Source organism: Palaemon carinicauda, chromosome 9 (assembly GCF_036898095.1).
Source record: "Palaemon carinicauda isolate YSFRI2023 chromosome 9, ASM3689809v2, whole genome shotgun sequence".
Classification (NCBI taxonomy): domain Eukaryota; kingdom Metazoa; phylum Arthropoda; class Malacostraca; order Decapoda; family Palaemonidae; genus Palaemon; species Palaemon carinicauda.
Window position 1 is genome coordinate 139,688,401 of NC_090733.1, and position 16,656 is coordinate 139,705,056.

The 16,656-nt window shown below is 44.7% G+C and overlaps 1 protein-coding gene across 3 annotated transcripts in view; it reads left to right on the forward strand.

Annotated features, from left to right (window-relative positions):
* Positions 1–16,656, forward strand: part of LOC137647194 (valine--tRNA ligase-like) — an 89,452-nt gene that overhangs the window by 62,615 nt on the left and 10,181 nt on the right. For all 3 annotated transcript variants that reach the window (XM_068380521.1, XM_068380523.1, XM_068380522.1), the window contains exons 12-14: positions 1,531–1,638; positions 2,035–2,194; positions 9,693–9,834. In XM_068380521.1, coding sequence (XP_068236622.1) covers positions 1,531–1,638; positions 2,035–2,194; positions 9,693–9,834 — 410 coding nt within the window. The remainder of the gene's footprint in view (positions 1–1,530; positions 1,639–2,034; positions 2,195–9,692; positions 9,835–16,656) is intronic.

Below are 16,656 nucleotides of genomic sequence, written 5' to 3' on the forward strand. Positions count from 1 at the left end.
TACTGTTAAATAATTGTTCAATTTTTGCTGTGTTTTAACCCTCTTACCCCCAAAGGACGTACTGGTAGGTTTCACAAAACTCATCCCTTTACCCCCATGGACGTACCGGTACGTCCTTGCAAAAAACTGCTATTTACAATTTTTTTTGCATATTTTTGATAATTTTTTGAGAAACATCAGGCATTTTCCAAGAGAATGAGACCAACCTGACCTCTCTACCTGACCTCTCTATGACGAAAATTAAGGCTGTTAGAGCAATTTAAAAAACATATACTGCAAAATGTGCTTGAAAACAAATAACCCCTGGGGGTTAAGGGTTGGAAAGTTCCAAATAGCCTGGGGGTAAAAGGGTTAACAAAATAATTGGAGAAATTTCTTTTTTCCATCTAGTAATTTAAAGAATATTAATTCTGTTTGTGCATAATATACATTAATGACTAAACCTGGCAGTTGTGAAGTGTATTAGAGAGGATAGTTGACGTAAACTTCTCTTCTGTGATGATGCACTTTAAAACTGATGGTTTACTAATAGAAAAACTAAGCTAACATATTAATATAAATTTTAAAAGCAGGAATGATAAAAGGCAATTGAGATGGGAGTTCCAAATGTCGAGAACAAAATACACAAGCGATAAGATGTTCAGGTTTCACATATCCAGTCAGTTCGATAAATGTTCTTCATAGATGAATGTAAATGAATTAGGTCGGACGTCCTTTAGTGCCGACATCAGCAAGAGTCTCTTCTATGTGGGTCAAAGATTGATTCTCGGCCCCATACCCATAGGGGAACAGATAGGTATTTTGTTAACGCAATTCACAGCAACGGTGTGGTAGCCACGGAAACGTCCCTGTCTGGCGTTCTGTTGTACTGGGGTTCAAGACACACTCAAGCTCAATATTTTCTAGTAGTGTCTGCAACCTCACCATCCTTGTGAACTAGGGAAGGGGAGCTTGGGAAGCCTATAGGTCTACTTACCGAGTCATCAGCAGCCGTTACCTGGCCCTCACTGGCCATAGCTTTGGAGAGGGGGTTTGAGCACTGATCATATGTATATATAGTCTGTCTCTAGGGCATTATCTCTGTCCCTTGCCTCTGCCATTCATGAGCGCCCTTTAGACATTTACACGTTACTAGCTTTTTCGTAATCGGACTCTTGGAAAAGCGATGTTTGTAATTAATAGTTAATAGTCGCAAGCTCGGTGAAAATAGTTATCAACAGAAGGACAGGAACTGTTGTGTAGTGATATCAGTAGGAATGGAATGCGAAATTTAATGGAAAGCTTCTAAAATCTGGACAAATATCATATAAGGACTAGGAAAAAAGAAAGAGGAAAAGCGCAGACATAGATAAATACGAATGAAAACGTTACGAGGACCTAAGCTCGAACACGTTTTTATCTGGAACCAGATTGAAAATTCATGTTTATAAACGGTTACTTTAGAACTCTATCTCATGGTCAAAAATACATCATACACAATATGCTTCCTGCGTGGAAATACTCTTATTCGTTTAATTTTTCATCCCGTAGACTGTTGTACTCCACGGCTTGATCCACGACGCCCAAGGTCAGAAGATGTCGAAGTCGAAAGGGAACGTCATTGACCCAATGGACGTCATTGATGGAGCCACTCTAGAGGTACGGTTATATTTTGTTTAAGGAACGAGCACTTAAGTCAACTTGCACGTGTCTCAATGCAATTTTTCCTGTGTAAAATAACTGACAAAGATTTAATCCATTCTGGCTCTTTAAAAATGCCAATCCAATTATAATAACAAGAAAAAAAAGAACATGTTTTTAATGGCTACACTGTATAAACATAATATACAGACAAACACACACACACACGCAAAATGATATAATAAATGATTACAGTAAAACTTTAGATAGATAGATGTACAGTACTCCTTTATTTCCAATCATCAAAGAAATCTTGGTGATATTTGTTCAAGTCGTAAATGTTTTACAGTACTAGGTTAAGATCGTCCATAACTGATTGACCTTATAGTTTAATCCACCTTCCAACTCTTGAAGGCGCTTCAGAGCCGCATAGCCGAGAACGAAGACCAGGGCGTGCTCACAAGACAGGGCGCGGAAGAGGCATACAAACAGCAAGTCGCGTCCTACCCCAAAGGAATTCCAGAGTGCGGTGCGGACGCTCTGCGGCTGTCTCTGTGCTCGTACAGCTTGGAAAGTGAGTTCTGCTTTGCATTCGATAACTCCTACGCCTATTGATGCAAGGGTCTTTGATTAGACCTTGCCTGTCGTCTCTATCTTCAGCTTTTAATTCAATACTTCTCCCTTCGTCCTCGCCTACTTCACGCTTCGTAGTCCGCAGCCATGTAGTCCTGCGTTCTCCAACTCTTCTAGTGCCTTGTGGAGCTCAGTTAAAGGTTTAGTGAACTAATCTCTCATGGGGAGTGCGAAGAGCATATCTAAACCATCTCCATTTCAGAAATAATCTTTTAATAAACCTTGTTCTCCTTGTATTCTATCAGTGTTTGCATTATGTCTCCTGTATTCTGTTGCTATCTCACTAGCTTGTATAGGCTTTTGTATCACAGTACAGAATATTTACTAGTTTCTGCACATTCTCATGAACAAGCTGATGAAAGACCCTAGCCATATTACAGAGACTGGAGGCACTGATCACAAAAGATACAAAATGATCAGCCAATGAAAAGTTAATCTCCAAGAGAACAGACTTATTAAATCTACATTAAAGTTTCCAAATTACATTTTCAAATACTTTAAAACTTTTTATATTTTTTTCATTGATATCTACTTTGACTATTTTCTATTTTTCTTGTCATTTTCAAATATATTATTATTATTATTATTATTATTATTACTATTATTATTATTATTATTATTATTACTAGCTAAGCTACAACCCAAGTTTGGAATGCAGGATGCTATAAGCTCTATAAGGGCTCTAACAGTAAAAAAACAGCCCAGTGAAAAAAGGAAATAAGGAAATAAATAAACTACAAGAGAAGCAATGAACAATTAAAATAGCATATTTTAAATATTTAACTTAGCCGGTGAATATATAATAGCTGCTGCTCCAGCGGCTCGACAGAAAACACACACAAAAACTCGCGAGCGATCGCTATGAAGGTTGCGGGTGTGCCCACCAGCGCCAACTATCGGCCAGATACCGCATATACATGTAAACAGACCCAATTTTTTCTCTGTCGGCCTTAACGACAAGACGTATCAATACTCGCTGTATAACCTGGAGTTTTCTCAACATATTTGGTGAAGTACTTCTTTTTGGTTTGAGCTTTCGCAGTGCAGGTGTTTTATCTTCAACTTAAATCTTGAACTCATTTTTGGATAGATTTAATTTTTGATGACTTTGGATTGTTTTTTGGACTTTCTTTGACTTTTAAATGGCCGACCCTTCCCTTAATACGGAAGTGTGTTTTAGGCTTTTAGCAATTATCTTATCACGTTATAAATTAATTATAGATTTTCCTCTATATATTTTATATTTCAACCGCCTTTATTAGGCCTCTTCGATTAGCTTTCCATTTATAATAAACATCAAGATAAATTTTAATGATTTGTTTATATGCGACCTTTCCTGAGAGTAGGCGGTCCTAACTTGGAAACTGAAGTTAAACAACGTTGAGCCCTTTCAATCGTAAATAACTTTTACAGAGCAATTGATTTAAAACTTATTAAATGAATATTTTTTAGTAGATATTTTATGAAAGATTTTCTTTGAAAGGTCTTCGTACTGTTTCAAAGATGAACTAACGTTTAGTTTATTTATGCTACGCAGTTTGCGCTCTATCGTTACGATAGAGAGAGAGAGTATCACGGTTTCACTTTGCAGAAAGAGTAAATCGATTCTGACGTTTTGTTCATTCTTCTTTCTAAGCTTAAATGTTTTAAATACTATTTTAAAGGAACTTTTTAATTGAAAAACCTTTCAATTTTTTCCTTTGGTCAAATAACCTGTTTATTAACGAAAGGTAAGTGGGCTCTTCTCTTCGGTGCGAAATCAAGAGAGAGAGAGAGAGAGAGAGAGATAGAGACGGAGAGAGAGAGAGGAGAGAGAACGTTCCGATCTTTATTCTCGTCCCAAGCGAGTAACGTTGTTCTCGAGTCAGTCTTTTACTCTCGTCCCTAGTCTCTGTACGGGGAGAAAGGATAAAACTTTTTTAGTTTTTATTCTCGTCCCAAGGCACTGTACGGTGAGAGATTGAAAACGTAGTTTTGAATGAACTAGTGTTTAGTCTCCTTCCCAGCCACTGATCTTTTTATCTTAAAATATTTTTACTGTTTTTTTTGCTTGTATTAATGTGCTTACATTATACGACTGATTTCGCAATTATAACCTTTTGATGAGGGTAGAATTGCGTTCTTCAGGTAGAAATCAGTTTTATTCATACCTAATGTGAATTGTTAAAAAATTCGATTTCAGTGAAATAAGTGCAAAACAGAAAATCGTAGTGATAAAGTGATATGCGCAAAGTGTTATCAGTGTTGCGACCGAGGGTTCGTCTGTTCGTGCCTGTCGTTCGCCTAGTCCGAGACCTCTTGCAAGCTCCCAAGCCCAGGGGAGAAGTAATGTCGTACGACTTATGGGTTCGAGAGGACTTGATCAGCGAACAGACGTTCCCTCTATGGTTTCAGGCGTGTCTCATCAACACCGCCCCTACCATGAGACGAGCGAGACGTTTTTCTCCTCGTCATCCGAAGGCTTTTCGCATAAGAAACCGTGGAACAAGGTTTCGAGGCCCTTTAAGCGAAAGTCAGTCCTTTCAGGACAGGTCCAGCGTCCTGGTTTTAACTATTAGGACAGCTCTGACCCTATGCAGTCATCGGAAGACTGCTCGCCGCATAAACAAAAGCGTAACACAGGCTCCGAGAGTCTTTTTGTAGGCAAGGTTTTGCAGTCACAGACGTTACCCTCGTCTCTTACCGCAACCATTCCCGTTGATCCTAAATGGGTTGTACGGCAAGACATGCAGAATAAGCTTGCCTCTCTTATGGAAGACTATTCTGCCGATAAGGTTCACGTTGATCCTAGCCGTTTATCTCATCGAGATCCTGGCCTTCAGCCGCCCAAACGAACCTTTGTGCATCCTGTTGACGTTGGCGTAGCTAAGTCACGTCAGTCACGATATGTAGAGCCTCACTCGATGCGGTCACGTGTTGGCTTTCAGCCGCATTTGGACGTTAGGCCGCTTCCTAATGCTCCTGTTGACGTTCAGGACGTTCGCCAACCAGCGGAGTTGACTTGTTTTGACGCTGAGCGTCAACTACCGCAGTCTAGAGTTGTTTTGACTGCTCAGACTAGGCAGTCAAAACAGTCTCGAGTGGACGCCGAGCGTCCTCCCGCACCTGTTGTTGTTGACAGTTCACAGACTGTTAAGCAGTTACATGACGTTGCGTCCTGGTCCGCTACTAATGCACCAGTGCGTGTGGACTCTGCTTGTCAAGCATTGCCACCACGGCAGGTCTCTCCCTTGCTTGAGACTCGGCTATTGTCGGACAAGGTTCCTTCAGATGAGGAAGTTGCTGTTCCCCCTCCTACTAATATTCCCTTGAGGACTCTGTCAGACGGAGAGGAGCCTAAAGCTGCTTAGCCCTCTATGGACTTTAAATAAATCATGCTGATTTTTAAGGATCTTTGTCCGGATCTTTTTGTAACTGCTGCTCCTCGTTCGCCTAAACGTCAGAGTTTACACTAGGCCTAGCTACTTCGAAGCCGTTGTTTTTATAAGCTAGTGCTCTCTCGCTCTTCTAAGAGAGCTTTACGTTTGCTAGGCGACTGGTTTATCACCAGGAGGAGTTTGGGGGAGACAGCCTTTGCTTTCCCTACTTTTAAGCTGGCTTATAGAGCGAGAGTCTGGTATGACACGGGAGAAGTTCTCGGCTTGGGAGTTCCTGCCTCTGCCCAGATAGACTTCTCTAACCTCATAGACTCTCCCTGGCTCCTGGCCATGAGACGCTCCAAGATTTTATGGTCGACTTCAGAGCTAGACCATCTCCTGTTAGGAGTTTTTTCGAGCGTTTGAAGTTTTGCTGTACAATTATGTCATGCATAAACAAGGCTTTCAGGGATGGCTCCAATGATCTGACAGCCACGTTCTCTGCAGGAACAAGTCCCTCAGGGATGGCTCCAATGATCTGGCAGCCATGTTCACTGCAGGAGTACGTAAGAGGCAAGTGCGCTCAATGTGTTCATTGTCAAGACAAACTTCACGATGAAGTCTACCAGGCTGTCTTGACAGCATTAATGGAAGGCGACTGGATGGTCTCTCTCGACCTTCAGGAGGCATACTTCCACATTCCTATACACCCGGATTCCCAACCGTTTCTGAGGTTTGTTTACAGGAATGTGGGGTACCAGTTTCGAGCCCTGTGCTTTGGCCTCAGTCCTGCTCCTCTCGTGTTTACGAGGCTCATGAGGAATGTGGCAAAATCCCTCCATCTATCGGGGATCCGAGCCTCCCTGTACTTGGACGACTGGCTTCTCAGAGCATCGTCCAGTCTTCGCTGTCTGCAGGATCTACATTGGACGTTGAGTCTGGCCAGGGAGTTGGGACTTTTGGTCAACCTAAAAGTCCCAACTGATCCCATCCCAGATTATTCTATATTTGGGGATGGAGATTCGCAGTCCAGTTTTTTCAGGCTTTTCCGTCTGCCACCGATTAGAACAAGCCCTGCTCGAAGTCCAACTAATGCTGAAAAGAAAACGTTTGTTCAGTCAGGAGTTGGAACAGTCTCGTAGGGACTCTCTCATCCCTGGAGGAGTTTGTCTCACTAGGGAGACTACACCTTCTGCCTCTCCGGTTCCATCTAGCCTCTCACTGGAACTAGGACAAGACGTTAGAGACGGTATCATTCCCAGTCTCCGAACCAGTAAAGGCATGCCTGAAATGGTGGGACAGCAATATCAGTCTGAGAGAGGGACTATCCCTAGCAGTCAAGAACCCAAACCACGTGTTGTTCTCAGACGCGTCGGATTTGGGTTGGGGTGCGACCCTGGACGGTCGGGAATGCTCGGGTCTGTGGACCTCAAGTCAGAAGAGCATGCACATCAATGGCAAGGAGCTATTAGCAGTCCACTTGGCCTTGATGATATTCGAAAGCTTCTTCGAAACTAAGTGGTAGAGGTCAACTCAGACAACACCACAGCTTTGGCGTACATCTCCAAGCAAGGAGGCACACACTCCTTCATGCTGCTCGAGATCGCAAGGGACCTTCTCTTATGGTCAAGAAATCGAGGCATCTCCCTGTTGACGAGATTCATCCAGGGGGACTTGAACGTCTTGGCAGACTGTCTCAGTCGGAGGGGTCAGGTGATACCCACGGAATGGACCCTCCACAAGGACGTGGGCAAGAGTCTTTGGGCTACTTGGGGTCAACCCACCATAGACCTCTTTGCCTCCTCGTTGACCAAAAGGTTACCAATCTATTGCTCTCCAGTCCTAGATACAGAAGCAATCCACATAGACGCGTTTCTACTAGATTGGTCTCTTCTGGACTTATATGCATTCCCACCATTCAAGATAGTCAACAAGGTACTGCAGAAGTTCGCCTCTCACGAAGGGACAAGGTTGACGTTGGTTGCTACCCTCTGGCCCGCGAGAGAGTGGTTCACCGAGGTAGGCTACTTCAATGACTGGTAGACTTTCCAAGAAGTCTTCCTCTAAGGGTAGACCTTCTACGTCAGCCCCACGTAAAGAATGTCCATCAAAGCCTCCCCGCTCTTCGTCTGACTTCCTTCAGACTATCGAAAGACTCTCAAGAGCTCGAGGCTTTTCGAAGGAGGCAGCCAGTGCGATTGCAAGAGCTAGGAGAGCTTCTACCATTAGAGTATACCAGTCGAAGTGGGAAGTCTTTCGAGACTGGTGCAAGTCAGCATCTGTGTCCTCGTCCAGTACCTCTGTAGCCCAAATCGCAGATTTTCTTTTACATCTGAGAAAGGTTCGCTCCCTTTCAGCTCCCACGATTAAGGGCTACAGGAGCATGTTGGCTTCGGTCTTTCAACATAGAGGCTTAGATCTTTCCAACAATAAAGATCTCCAAGATCTCCTTAAGTCTTTCGAGACCTCTAAGGAACGTCGTTTGGCAACTCCTGGATGGAACTTAGACGTGGTCCTAAGGTTCCTCATGTCAGACAGGTTTGAGCCATTACATTCAGCCTCCCTGAAGGATCTCACCCTCAAGACACTTTTCCTAGTGTGCTTGGCTTCGGCTAAAAGGGTCAGTGAACTTCATGCCTTCAGTAAGAACATCGGCTTTTCTACAGAAAAAGCCACTTGTTCACTTCAACTTGGTTTCCTGGCCAAAAATGAACTGCCTTCTCGTCCTTGGCCTAAATCTTTTGATATTCCTTGCTTATCAGAGATCGTAGGCAACGAACTGGAAAGAGTATTATGTCCTGTTAGAGCTCTTAAGTTCTATTTAGCTCATACTAAGTCATTACGAGGTAAATCTGAGGCATTATGGTGCTCAGTTAAGAAACCATCATTGCCTATGTCAAAGAATGCTTTGTCATATTTTATCAGATTTTTTTAATACGAGAAGCTCATTCTCACTTGAATGAGAAAGACCGATGTTTGCTTAAGGTTAAGACGCACGAAGTTAGAGCTATAGCAACCTCCGTGGCCTTCAAGCAAAATAAATCTCTGCAAAGTATTATGGACGCGACTTTTTGGAGAAGCAAGTCAGTGTTCGCGTCATTTTACTTAAAAGATGTCCAGACTCGTTACGAGGACTGCTACACACTGGGTCCATTCGTTGCAGCGAGTGCAGTAGTGGGTGAGGGTTCTACCACTACATTACCCTAATTCCAATATCCTTTTTAATCTGTCTCTTGAAATGTTTTTTAATATTGTTTTTTGGGTTGTACGGAAGGCTAAGAAGCCTTTCGCATCCTGGTTGATTTGGCGGGTGGTCAAAGTCATTTCTTGAGAGCGCCCAGATTAGGGGTTTGATGAGGTCCTGTTGTATGGGTTGCAGCCCTTAATACTTCAGCTCCTGGGAGTCTTTCAGCATCCTAAGAGGATCGCTGGGCTTCGTGAGGAAGACAGACTTATAAGGCAGAGTAATCGTCTAAGTCAACTTCCTTACCAGGTACCTTTATATATTTGGGTTTTGTTATGATATAACTGTCAAAAACTCTAAGCATATACGCTGTAAACTTAATTAACTCTGGTCTCTACCCACCACCATGGGTGTGAATCAGCTATTATATATTCACTGGCTAAGTTAAATATTTAAAAATGATATTTTAATTATAAAATAAATTTTTGAATATATTTACCCGGTGAATATATAAATTAAAGGCCCCCCCTTCCTCCCCGATAGAGACCCAGCAGGATGAGAAAAATTGGGTCTGTTTACATGTATATGCGGTATCTGGCCAATAGTTGGCGCTGGTGGGCACACCCGCAACCTTCATAGCGATCGCTCGCGAGTTTTTGTGTGTTTTTCTGTCGAGCCGCTGGAGCAGCAGCTATTATATATTCACCGGGTAAGTATATTCAAAAATTTATTTTATAATTAAAATATCATTTTTAAGAACATTAACATCAATGAAATAGATCTTTCATAAATAAACCATAAAAAGAGACTTATGTCGGCCTGTTCACCATAAAACATTCGATTCAAGTTTCAGCATTTGATGACCTACAATTACGACTATTCTCCTTCTGTATTTCAAGATCAGTTCGTTGCCGTAGACGTCAACAGGATGGAGCACCACAAGTTCCTCGGCAACAAGATCTGGCAGGTCATGCGCTTCCTCCTCTCGGCTTTGAATGGCATCCCCGAAGAGTGCTGCTCTAGTGTGACCTCCTCGCAGATGTGAGTTCTCTTGCGAAGGCTGTCCTTGAGACTGATAGCAATAACTGAAATGGGGAAGTCCCAAGGGGATTGGAGAAGTCTCAGGGGGATTGGGAAAGTTCATTGGGGCATTGGAAAGACCATATGGGATTGTGAAAGTCCACAGGGGTATTGATAAGTCCCCATGGGTATGGGAAAGTCCCTAGGGATGTGGTTAAGTCCCCTAATCTAGGCACATTTTTATTTCTTTGCATCTTTTGGGGAGAGGATATTGTCACTTTTAAAATGTTGATGATGGTTTTAAATATGAAGCAAGGAATTCCATTGTAAGATTTATATCTTCATACTCTAGTTTAAGATGTGATGTACACTTTTTACGTGTCGGTAGTCTGTGAGAGGACAATCAATGTCGTTAGAGGAAAGTTTGTAGATAATTTTCTTATAAGTAATGCCATGCCCTAAGTTGTTCATTTTGAGGATATACTTGAGTTGATTTTCACTTTATAAAGGGATTTTGACGTAGGAAAAATCTATTTCTGGGCGAAGGACCTGTGCCGCCCAGTGAATAAGCTCCATTTAGCACTTATTCTTAGGTAATTTACTGCTAAATATACCAGAGAAAAAATGTAAAGGAGTGCTAGGTTAACTAGCTCGCTCACCTATTGGTGTCGGTATAAAATTGGGCGTATAATCCAGAGGTCCCGCACTATTTAGATTCATCCACGACAGAAACCCCAATAGAGGAGAGCCGTTCAACCTCACTCGGTACTACTAACAATGCATCCGCTCAGAACCCAACTCCTTAGCACCCAAAGTTTGGGGACTCCAAGGGAGAGGAGCTGGGAGGGTTCACTGGGCGGCACAGGTCCTTCGCCCAGAAATAGATTTTTCCTACGTCAAAATCCCTTTTCTGGGCTCGAACCTGTGCCGCCCAGTGAATCTATACAAGAGAAAATGTCACCAAACTTGCAAAATAAAGGAAAAAACATAAGCGTAAGGGAAATACAGGATGCTTTTAATCAGAGATGAGTACCAAAAAACAATTATAAGGGTATCTTAAATATGAACATAAATCCAATAAGGTAGGTATAATAATGCCGTGAGTGATAATATATACAGATACTCAGGAGTATAAAAATTTACAAATATAATAACAGTATTCAGGTGCGAGACCAACGAATACAATAGGGTATAAATGAGGCAGGTAAGAGGGAGAGATAAAGAGACAAGGCATTAACCTGTGAGTTACCTGGGAGTAACTACACTCCCTGCGGGTACTGTAGAAAATTTTAGGGCTTCCAAATGTTTAAGGTAGTGTTTCTTGAACACTGACGGTGATTTCCACCCTGTATACCTGGAAAGGTCTGTAAAATTCATGTGGTGAAAGAAGTTCACCGAGGTAGCAACCGCCCTGATATCATGTGCAAGAGGAAAAGAGTCAGGGTTAGCTTGTTTAATAAAATACAAAATTTGTTGCCTGATCCCTTTAATAGTAATGGTACCGCCTTGTTCTCTAACGAATAGAGGCCCCGAGGAGTTAGAGGAGGTCCGGGATAAATAAGACCTAAGAGTAGTAACAGGGCACAGAGACGGATCTTGCGTGAGGGGAACAATTTTCCAGGAGGACCATCTGTTTTGAGGGTCTTCGTTCTTAGCCAAAAAGAATTTGTTAGGAGAAAGAAGGACCTCTCCCGAAGGCAGGAAGTCAATATGACCCGGGTCTCTCGACAAGGCTGCCAATTCAGAAATTCTTGCCCCGGAAGCCAAGCTCACCAGGAAAAGTGTTTTCCTGAGAAGGGGAATGTAATCACAAGAACTGTTAATGGTATCAGAAGCCAATTTGAGTACGTCATTAAGGAACCAGGTCACCGGGGTAGGACGAGTAACCGGTTTCAGTCTGGCACAAGCTTTCGGAATTGAAGCTAACAAAGAGTCGGTTAAGTCTATGTTAAAACCCACTAGGAAGATCTTTTTCAGAGCCGATTTAATAGTGGTGATAGTATTGGCTGCCAGACCTGATTCTAATAACGATCTAAAGAAAGTGACTGTAAGGTTCAAGTTCATACAGTTCACGTCTGAGTCTATTAAAAATTTTGCCAACTTTTTAACTGCAGAGTCATACTGGCGGATGGTGGAATCCCGTTTATCCGATTCTAGGAACAAGGTGTTTTGAGGATCAATATTGGCACCATGCATAGCCGCAAACTTCATAAAGTCCATAAAGTTAGGGCGCTCTGAATGTTTGAGAAAGCGTACACAACGCGTGTTTGTACTATCTGAGACAGAACCGGATTGGGTATCGGGTGAGGGTATAGTCTCAACTCTCGCAGGAGAGGATACCAGTTGCTCTTGGGCCAGTTGGGTGCGACCAAGGCTACTTGTCCCTTGAAGGATCTCAGTTTGTCTAGAACTTTCAGCAAAAGATTCACCGGGGGAAAGAGATAAATCTTTTCCCAGGTGTCCCAATTCTGTGACATGGCGTCTGTGGCGTAAGCCTGAGGGTCTAGATTGGGAGCCACATATACTCTCAAATTGTGGTTGGATTCCGTGGCGAAGAGGTCCACTTGGAGACCGGGAACCTGAGAGAGAATCCACCGAAATGACTTTAGATCGAGTGACCATTCCGATTCTAGAGGGGAGGTCCGGGACAGGGCGTCTGCCACTACATTCCGGACTCCCGCCAGGTGGACAGCTGAAAGATGCCAACGGTTCAAGGCTGCTAGGGAGAATATGGCTACTAGAACATGGTTCAGAGGCCCTGACTTTGATCCGCCTCTGTTGAGGCAGCGGACCACCACTTCGCTGTCGAGGACCAGACGAAGGTGTTGTTTCTTGGGAAGAGCGAGACGTTTCAGGGTTAGAAGAACTGCCATGGCCTCTAGCACATTGATGTGAAATTGGCGGAACAAGGGAGTCCAAAGACCTTGAACTTTCTTGAGCTGAGAATAGCCGCCCCAACCTGATAAGGATGCGTCCGTGTGAATGATTAATTTCGGAGGCGGAAATCGAAGGGGAACTGACTTTGACAGACTGTTTGCTCTTGTCCAAGGAAGAAGTCTTTCCCGTAGAATGGGTGGAAGGCGGACTTTCCTGTCCCGGAGCTTCCGGTTCGCCCTCGAACGCCAGACACGATTGATATCTTTCAATTTTGCCTTCAGAAGAAGATCCGTCACTGAGGCAAACTGAAGGGACCCCAGAATCCTCTCTTGGAGTCGTCTGGAACTTACTTTGTCTTTGAGAAAGCGTTTGGTGTTCCTTGCAATCTCTAACCTCTTGGGTCTGGGAAGACACAGAGTATGAGATATAAGATCCCATTGCAGGCCGAGCCATTGGAACTTCGATTTTGGAAGAAGGCGGGACTTCTTGAAGTTGATCTGGAAGCCTAGAGATTGAAGATAATGGATGACTTTGTGAGTGGCTTTTAGGCAATTTTGGGAGGTGTCTGACCAAATGAGCCAGTCGTCCAGATAGGCTACTACTTGAATCCCTTGATTCCTGAGTTCCTGAACAGCGACTTCTGCTAACTTTGTGAAGATCCTTGGGGCGATGTTGAGCCCGAAGGGCATCACCTTGAAGGAGTAACTTTTGTCCCCTAAGCGAAAGCCTAGGTACGGACGGAAGTGTCTCGCTATCGGGACGTGATAATAGGCGTCTGTAAGATCGATAGAGGTGGTGACGGCCCCACGGGGAAGTAAGGTCCGCACCTGCGAGACGGTAAGCATTCGAAACTTGTCGCATTGAATGGACAAGTTGAGAAGGGATAGGTCTAGAATCACTCTTCTCTTGTCCGAATCCTTCTTCGGGACACTGAACAGCCGACCTTGAAACTTCAGGTGTTTCGTTTCTTGTATGGCGTTCTTTTGTAAAAGATCCTGGACAAATTCGACCAGGTCCGGAGTGGAATGTTGACGAAATTTGTTCGGAGGAGGAGGTCCTTGAATCCAACTCCACCCCAGTCCCTTGGAGATGATACTGAACGCCCAGGGACTGAACCTCCATTTGTTGCGGAAGGCATAGAGCCTCCCCCCTACCTGCTGCACCTCAGTATTGGTTTGAGGAGTTGCCTCCACGTCCGCCTCGGAAATTCTTTCCTCTGCGAAAGGCTCTTCCCCTGCCTTTGTTCTGGTTAGAACCACGGTGGTAGCCTCTACCTCTACCATAACTCTGGGAAGAGCTACGAGCCTCGTAAGACTGGTTAAAGGCAGGAGAAGTGGAGGAGGCACCAGAAAGCTGGCTCTTAGGGAGCAGAACGGTGACATAGTCATCCGAAGGAGCCTGAGAGGTGGAAGGCTGTGCAGGGACAACAGGAGATGGGGGAAGAGGCCGCCGGAAGTTGGACGAGCCACTCTGCTGTTGCCTGAACTGGGTGGAGGTATATGGACGAAGCTTCTTCCTACCCCGGGCTTGATAATTTGCGGGGTCATATTTGCATTTCGGGGTCAAACCCCAACGGGCTTTAAGGCTCTGATTAACTCTAGTGGCCTCCGGCAAGACTTCCTCTACGAGATCCTCGGGGAAGAGATTTGGACCCCAACAGGAGGACCGGATGAGCTTATTAGGTTCATGCCTAATCGTCGCCTCAGCTAGGACATGCTTGCGACATCTGCGTTTAGCAGTAGCGAAGTCATACAGGTCATAATATAAAGACTGTAATGTAGCCTTGTTGAGAGACTTAAAAATACTCTCCGTATCGTAAGTCAAGGCTATCGACTCCGTGGATGTGGCCAAGTTTAGAGTACGGCCCACACGTAGGCGGGAATCATATTCCTGTTTAATGAGAGATTCCGGGAGACGGGGAAGCTTCTCACTAAACAAGACTGAGGCACAGTCTGCTGCAAGCTTGCCGGAGGTAAAGGTGGTATGGACGTTGTCCCAACACTCAATACCTGAGGGAAGAAGGAGGGAGATTGGATCCACCTCTCGGATGGGAGGCAAGGGCTTCTCCTCCAGAGCATATTGAAAGGCAAGCTCTGCCACCTTATTGACGCATGGAGTCAAGGTGTTCTTGTCCATTAAGAACATCGTAAAGGAGCTTTTATAAGGCGTCAGCATGGTGTTAGTGCAGCCGATGTCGTTCAAAAAGCTGGCCCAAACAGATTGGGCTTGCTCCTTCGGGAAGATGACCGTCTCTTTGGGGACCTTGTCTAACCGAACTAAAGCTTCCTCGGTAAGCCTGGCATAACCATGAAATGGAAATGCCAGACCAGGAGGAAAGAATTCAAAGTCCTCTAGAGGACGAGTGCCAAGGCCCTCCAAAGTCAACATTCCGTCTGAGAACGGGGAATGAAGAGCCATACGCCAAGGGTTGTTCTTGGCAAACGGCGGGAGCTTAGAGGCATCCGGGATGAGAGAGCTTTGGACTCTCTCCGGAGCTCCTTGCTCTAAAGCCCCAAGTCTCTGACCGATGTTAGAGAACATCGTGTCCATCTTAGAATGTATCTCCGAAACCAACTTTGCTTGCATCTCCGACACGATGCGAAGCATGGCTGATTCGGAAAGGCCCGGGCTAGCAGCAGGAGGGGCGGAATGAACTCCCGGGTCGTGAGACTTAGAGGAGGAACCAGAGGCTTTTGATGACAGGTCTGTACCTTGTTTAGAGCTATGGGAAGTCTTGTGGGGCTTGCGAGCTTTGGGTAAGGTTCTTGATGTAGACTTATCCTTAGGGGGGACCGGGTATGATCGTTGAGACGAATCACGGTCCCCAGAAATTCCATGAAAAGAAGAGCGATCAGAAGAAGAAGAAAGAGCGGGGCTGAGGATAGGAATCTCAGCGCCGGAAGCACTTGCCTCACTTACCCTACCTGTATCCGGCTCGTCTAGTAACATTGGTTCGACGTCCAGGTTCATGGAGGCAACATTATCCTCCAGACCTCCGGGGGCGTCCGATGGATCTTGCTCTGGATCGATGAGACCCGTTATGGTGGCATCAATGTGGGCAATGATGGGAGCTGCCACATGCCTAGCCACAGCGGCTGAAGACTTAGCGTTGGGGTAAACCATGGAGCAGTAGTCCTCAGATAGGACGTACGGCCGCTTAGACTTCACATTCCGGGCAAAACCACCAACCCACACCTTCAGTGTGGCCCGAGCCGCAGACTTTTGCTCCGGGGATGCCTGAAATAATAGTGGGAATTATAAAAGGGAAGACTCCCAATGGTCCTTCAAGACCATAGAGATCTTACTAATAGTAAAATAAGAAGGCAACATAGCCAACGGGACTCACCGAGTCAGATCCAAGGGTAGTGATGAGGTCGAAGCAAATCACACAGTTATCCGGGTGCCATACCACAACGTCTTCCAGTTGAACCCCACAAGGGGCATGAGATCGGCAGACGGAGTGGCCACAAGGCTGGTGCATAACAACTGCACAGGCCGGCGTCAGACAATGCACCATCTATAAAAAGAATAGTATATGAGAAACTGTAATTCCCTTAAGTAGGGGCGGGTCCGGAGGACCCGGGCCTAACAAAGGTCTAACACAAGATTAGAGCTTAACTGTAATATTCTTAAGTAGGGGCGGGTCCGGAGGACCCGGGCCTAACATAGATCTAATACAAGACTAGAGCTTAACTGTAATATTCTTAAGTAGGGGCGGGTCCGAAGGACCCGGGCCTAACAAAGGTCTAACACAAGATTAGAGCTTAACTGTAATATTCTTAAGTAGGGGCGGGTCCGGAGGACCCGGGCCTAACATAGATCTAATACAAGACTAGAGCTTAACTGTAATATTCTTAAGTAGGGGCGGGTCCGAAGGACCCGGGCCTAACAAAGGTCTAACACAAGATTAGAGCTTAACTGTAATATTCTTAAGTAGGGGCGGGTCCGGAGGACCCGGGCCTAACA